Source organism: Callorhinus ursinus, unplaced genomic scaffold (genome assembly GCF_003265705.2).
Source record: "Callorhinus ursinus isolate GAN/ISIS: 27379988/994484 unplaced genomic scaffold, GSC_fseal_2.0 scaffold49, whole genome shotgun sequence".
In the NCBI taxonomy this organism is placed as follows: domain Eukaryota; kingdom Metazoa; phylum Chordata; class Mammalia; order Carnivora; family Otariidae; genus Callorhinus; species Callorhinus ursinus.
Window position 1 is genome coordinate 2,699,055 of NW_027397111.1, and position 6,784 is coordinate 2,705,838.

At 34.9% G+C, this 6,784-nt stretch overlaps 1 protein-coding gene and 1 pseudogene across 4 annotated transcripts in view; one reads left to right on the forward strand and one right to left on the reverse strand.

Annotated features, from left to right (window-relative positions):
* Window positions 1-6,784, reverse strand: part of INSC (INSC spindle orientation adaptor protein) — a 119,544-nt gene that overhangs the window by 100,448 nt on the left and 12,312 nt on the right. The window contains exon 1 of one of the 4 annotated variants that reach the window (XM_073883018.1): window positions 3,091-3,139. The exons of the other annotated variants lie outside the window; for them this stretch is intronic. Coding sequence (XP_073739119.1) covers window positions 3,091-3,093 — 3 coding nt within the window. The 5' untranslated portion in view covers window positions 3,094-3,139. Of the gene's footprint in view, window positions 1-3,090; window positions 3,140-6,784 lie in introns of those variants that run through there. 4 annotated transcript variants of the gene reach the window in all.
* LOC112806179 (CGG triplet repeat-binding protein 1-like) lies at window positions 4,666-5,162 on the forward strand (annotated as a pseudogene).

The window sequence follows — 6,784 nt, forward strand, 5'->3', positions numbered from 1 at the left end:
TGCAAATTCAAAAGGGGATGACTAAAGTAAGTCAAAGTGTTCTGAGTTTCTTTTATTTGAGGAGGAGGAAAATAGAGATGTAAATTAACTTTAGCCTTATTAGGTTATGATTAATGCTGCAATATCTAGGGTTACCTTATTAGGGTATGATAAATGCGATAATATCTATGTATAAACTAAAAGAATGTACATAAAAATAAAAATAAATATTACCATTCAAATAAGTTAAGAGGGGAAAAATGTGTAATAAAAAAAGCAATCAAAAAGAAGAAAAAAGTTTGGGGGGGCAAGTATTGATGAATAATAGTAATCACAGTAAGGGGGAGATGAATTAAACTAGCCAATTGTAAGCAAAGATTATAAAGTGTACATTACACTCACACACATGCACACACATAGAGAAAAAAGAGAGAGAAGTAGAGGAACAAAAGAAAGTATGCCATGTTCTGGCAACAATACCCTTAAAACAAAAAGACCCAAAACAACTTAAAGTTAAATGCTCCAAAAGATATCCACAGAAATATTTACCTAAAGACATCTGGTGCTAATGTATTCATATAATACAAAACAAACTTCAAGACAATAACCACTACGGAAAAGAAGAAATTTGTTACATGAAAATAAAAAGATTAACCCATCAAGAAAATATAATAATGAGGATGTACATAACAACAACAATAATCTTAAAATATACAAAGCAAAAACTGACAAAATTTCAAGGAGAAATGAACAAGTCCAGAATCCCAGATGGAGAGTCCAACACAATTTTGCCACTAATTGATAGCTCAAGCAGAAAAATTATCGGTGAGGATATAGGACATTTGAATGACACAAGTTAGATTTAGTGTTTATAAATAGAACACTGCATTCAACTTATCAAGAATACACATTCTTTTCAAAGATTCATGAATTGTTCTATGTTTTTTTAAAGACTAGTGACTAGATCATAAGCAAGCCTCCACAAATTTCAAATGATTGGTATCCAATAGATTGCAATCTCTACCCCAATATAAATATCCCCATAATTTTGATATTTTAAACATATAATCAGAGGTCAAAGAAGAAATTATAACAGAAATTAGAAAACAAACCCAAATTATTATGAAAATACATATATAAAAATCATATGGTATACAGACAAATAAAACTAAAAGCAAAAATTACAGCTTTAAATTAGAAAATAAGAAAATATAAAAATTAGAAGATTTTTAACTTCTAAAATAAGACATTTTATTTTTTTAAATATTTATTCATTTGAGAGAGAAAGAGCGCATGCACATGCAGGTGGGGGGAGGGGCAGAGGGAGAGAATCTCAAGCAGATTCCCCACTGGGTGTGGAGCCCCACGCAGGGGTGATTTCATGACCCATGAGATCATAACCTGAGCCAAAACCAAGAGTTGGACACAACTGACTGAGCCATCCAGGCGCCCCAACATAAGACATTATAGAGAAGAGAATAATTCCAAAGAAACTAGCAGAAGAAAAATGGTTAAGATAGGGGCAAACATGAAGCAAAACACAATGAAGACACAAAACAAAAAGTAAACACAAATGAAAGGATCAATAGAGTTAAAGTTAGTTTTTTAAAACACAAATAAGATAGACAAAACTCTGGGAAGGTCAGAGGGAAGAAAGGTCAGGAGAAAAAAAAAGGAAACACAAACAATATTAGCAATAAAAAGGAATTTATAACTACAGTGCAGCAAAGATAAAAGAATATTATGGATATTATATGGACAGGAATATTCTGCAATATCACTGAAATCATAAATAAGACAAATTTCTAGAGAAATACATTAGCCAAAATTGACGCAGGAAGAAATAGATCCATAACCATGAAATAAATTAATCTTCCCATAAGGAAAACACCAAGCACAGAGACATTCACAAATGACTTTCTATCATTAAAAAAAAAAAAACCTCACCCAAACTTTTCCAGAAAACAAGAAAAAAGAAAACACACCTCAATTCATTTTATGAGGCTGACATAATTTTCATACTGAAACTAAGCAAAAACACAAGAAAGGAAATTTATAGGCCAGTCTCATATATGAACATGGATGAAAATATACTAAACAAAATATCATCAAACAATCCAGCTGTATATGAAAATGCTAATACACCATGGTCAAGTTGGTTTAGCCTAATGTTTTAGCTGTTTTAACATTAGAAAATATATTAATGAAACCCACTGCATTAATAGGCTAAAAAAGAAAAACCTTATGATCATCTTAATAGATTAAGAAAAACAACTTTATAAAATTCAACAGCTCTTTATAATAAAACCTTTTAGTAAACTAGAAATACAATAGATCTTCTCTAAACTGATTAAAGGGCATCTACCAAGAAAAACATATACCAGGAATGACATACTTAATGACAACATGTTGAAAGCATTTCCTATGAGACCAAAAGCAAAATAAAAATGCCCAGTTCCCACTAACTTTTATTCATTATTGTACTAAATATCTCAGCTAGTTAGAAAGAAAGAAAATTTATAAGAATGGAAAGAAACAAAACTGTCATTATTTGCAATTGATATGATTTTCCACAGGCTGCCACATCTGCCTATGCTCAACAGCATACAGCCAAGGGAGTACGTGGAGGCTGCATTTGGCCTCTTCTGTGTCTACCCAGTCACACACCTTACACAGAGCTGGGTCTACCAGACACAAACCTGTAGTCCACTAGGCAAGCCAAGTCTCCAGGGGTTCATGTCCGGACATATGATGTCATTCCCTAATTCTTATTAAAATGTAGCTTGAACTAGCAAGTCACTCTCGTTATGAATATAAAAAACTCAAAAGTATCTACAAATAAACTATTTTAATTCATAAAATGGCTTAGGAAGTTGTCCATAAATGAATATACAAAAGCCAAGTACAGTCCTAGACACTGGCACAAACGTAAAGTGAAATTTAGAAGAAAAAGCATTAACAAGCACAACAAAAATATGTAAGGTGTATACAAATTAATCTTAAAACATGCAAGTTTCCTAATGAGAAAAAAATATTATTAAAATATATTAAAGAAGGCCAAAATAAATGAAGAGGTATTTCATATATATAGATAGGAAAATGTCAATTTACCATTAACTGATGTATAGATACAATGTAATCCCAATCAAATCCCCATAGGATTTTTTCCTACAGCTTCATGAGTTACATCTGAAATGTATAACCAAGATTATTCCTGAAAAAGAAAAATAATGTCTAAGGTCAAAAGCAAGACAAGGGTGTCCACTTTCAACACTTCCATTCAACATAGTACTAGAAGCCCTAGCTAGAGCAATTAGACAAGAAAAGGAAATAAAAGGAATCCAAACCAGAAAGGAAGAAGTAAAACTGCCTATGTTTGCAGATGACACAATGTTATATATAAAAAACTCTAAGGAATACACCAAAAAACTATTAGAACTTATAAATGAATTCAGTATAGTTTCAGGATTAAAAATCAACATACCAAAAAAAAGTTGCATTTCTATACACTAATAACAAACTAAAAAAGAAATAAAGAAAATAATCTCATTTACAATAACATCAAAAAGAATAAAATACTTAGGAATAAATTTAACCAAGGAGGTGAAAAATATGTACACTGACAACTATAAAACATTGATGAAAGACATTGAAGAAGACAAAAACAAATGGAAAGACATACCATGTTCATAGATGAAAATAATTAATATTGTTAAAGTGTCCACACTACACAAAGCTATTTACAGACCCAGTGTAATTCTTACTAAAATTCTAATGGCATTTTTTCACAGAAAGAGAAAACTATCCTAAAATTCATATGGCACCACAAAGGCTCCCAAGCAATCTTTTTTTTTTTAAGATTTTATTTATTTGAGAGAGAGCGAGCCAGAGAGAGAGCACAAGTGGAGGGGAGTGGCAGAGGGAGAAGCAGACTCCCCGCTGAGCAGGAAGCCCGATGCGGGGCTCGATCCCAGGACCCTAGGATCATGACCTGAGCTGAAGGCAGACGCTTAACCGACTGAGCCACCCAGGTGCCCCACTCCCAAGCAATCTTAAGAAAGAATGAAACTGGAGGCTTTCTAATTTCAAACTATATTACAAAACTATACTAAGGAAAAAAGAATCTCTTCAAATAAGCAGTGCTGGGAAAACTATTCACATGCAAAAGAATGAAATTGGACCCCTATCTTATACTGTTTGCAAAAATTAATTCAAAATAGATTGAAGACTTAATTTTCAAACCTAAAACTGTAAAACTAGAAGAAAGCATAGGAGAAAAACTCCTTGAAATTGGTCTTGACAGTGACATGGTGGACACCCGGGGCTCAATGGGGCAATAACAAAGACTGTGATAGAGGGGAAGGGTCTTCCTCCTCCCTCACCCCCTTGCTCCTTTCTTTCTTCCTCCTCCTTTCCTTTCCGGCAGGGTCTCATCCACTTCCCCTATGGGCACTCTAATCCTACATAAAGCATGACTTCCCAGCACCACAGGGAAATAGGGTGCAAGCCCACAAACTCTTTCCCCATCACCACTTGTGCAAAAACTGATTTGAAGGCATCTCTGGGTTTGAACAAAGGAAAGTGCCAGGATTTCAAGCATCTCTGGTTTTGCACTGGAGACCCTTCACTGCTAAGTATCAAGATGAAAAAAACTGGAAATTGATGGAAACCCTATTCAGAGTTGGAATGGGAAGATTTGTAGTGACAGCACTACTTGCTTGAAACTGTTCTGAGATTGCTTTGTATGTGATTCCCCTGGATCCAGTCACTGAGTTTGGAAGTGAGCTGCACAAAGATGGAGGAAAACTCTTCTGCCCTTCTTGCAATGTGGTTCTGAATCATGTTCTCAAGGCTGCCATTAGTGACCACCTTAAGTCCAAAGCTCACACCAAGAGGAAGGCAGAATTTGAAGAGCAAAATGTGAGAATGAAGCAGAGGCCCCTAACTGCACCCCTTCAATGCAAAAGTACTGCACAAACAGAATGTCAGTGTTATCCAGGACTTTGTAAAAATATGCCTGAAGCCAACATCAGCACTTGAGAAGGCTGATCTCCCAGCAGTCCGTGTTTTCCTGTCTCCAAGTGAAGAACAGAGGCTACATACCTAAGTCAGACCACCTGAGGAGAGCATATCTGCCTGATGGATATGAGAATGAGAATCAACTCAACTCACAACACTGTTGATGAGGAGGTTGTGTTATTCACGTTATCAAGATAAACGTGGAGTATTAAATTTGTCAACAACAAAAGAAAATACAAGCAACAGAAGCAAAAAAAAAAAAAAAAACCAAAAAAACCCAAATGGGACTATATCAAGCTAAAAAAGCTTCTGCACAGCAAAAGAAACAGTCAACAGAATGAAAAGACAACCTTTAGAATGGGAAAAATATTTGCAAACCATACATCTGATATGGGGGTTAATATCTAAAATATATAAGGAGCTCCTACAACTCAATAACAAAAAAAATTTAAAAATCAGTTAAAAATGTAGAAAAGCTCAAATAGACATTTTTTTCAAAGAAGACATACAAATGACCAACACATACACGAAAGGTGCTCAACATCACTCATCATCAGGGAAATGCAAATCAAACTATAATGAGATATCACCTCACACCTGTCAGAATGGTTAGCATCAAAAAAGACAAGAGATAACAAATGCTGGTGAGGATGTGGAGAAAAGGGAGCCCTTGTGCAATGTTAGTGGAAGTGTAAATTGGTACAACCACTATGGAAAACAGTATGGATGTTCCTCAAAAAATTACAAATAGAACTACCATATGATCCAGCAATCTCACATCTAGGTATATATCTGAAGGAAATGAAATCAGTATCTCAAAGAGCTATCTGCTCCCCCACATTTCTTGCAGCATAATTCACAAGAGCCGAGACATGGAAATATGGAAATATCACATTATATATATAAATATAGATATATATAAATAATATATATAGGACACTGTATATGTTATATATATGGGACACTGTGTATATTATATATATATACACACACAAACACACACACACACACACACACACACACACACACACGTGGTGGAATATTATTTAACCACAAAAAAGGAAATCCTACCTTTTGCAACATCATGGATGAACCCCAAGAGCATTATGCTAAGCGAAATAAATAAGGCAGAGAAAGAGAAATACTATATGACCTCACTTATATGTAAAATCTAAAAAAGCTGAATTCATAGAAACAGAGAGTAGAATGGTGGTTGCCAGGGCTGGGGGTTGAGGGAAATGAGGAGATATTGGTTAAAAGGCACAGATTTTCAGATGAATGAGTTCTAGGGATCGAGCATACAACACAGGGGGTGACTATAATTAACAATACTATATTGTATATTTGAAAGTTGCTGAGAGTAGATCTTCAATATTTTCACCACATTTACAAAAAAAGGCAACTGTGAGATGATGGATGTGTTAACTCACCTTATTGTGCTAAGCATTTCACAACAAATACATATATCAAATCATCACATTGTATACCTGAAACTTATACAATATGACACGTCAATTATATCTTAATAAAGCTGGGGGAAAAGACAAAAACAAGAAGACTAGGGCTTGACCACAGTCGCACCACCCTGATAACATAGTCTGTGATAGGAAGCGGAGGGCTTGCTTTCTGCCTGGCCAGCCTATGCTTATCCGGACACAGACCCTCAGCACTGTACCAGTATGTGGGGGCTCATGCTCTTATCCTGATACTTCTGCCATCTGATAAAAAAAAACCCACAGCATACAGTCTTTAGGACCCCTTGCCAAACCCATCCCATACAGTCTTT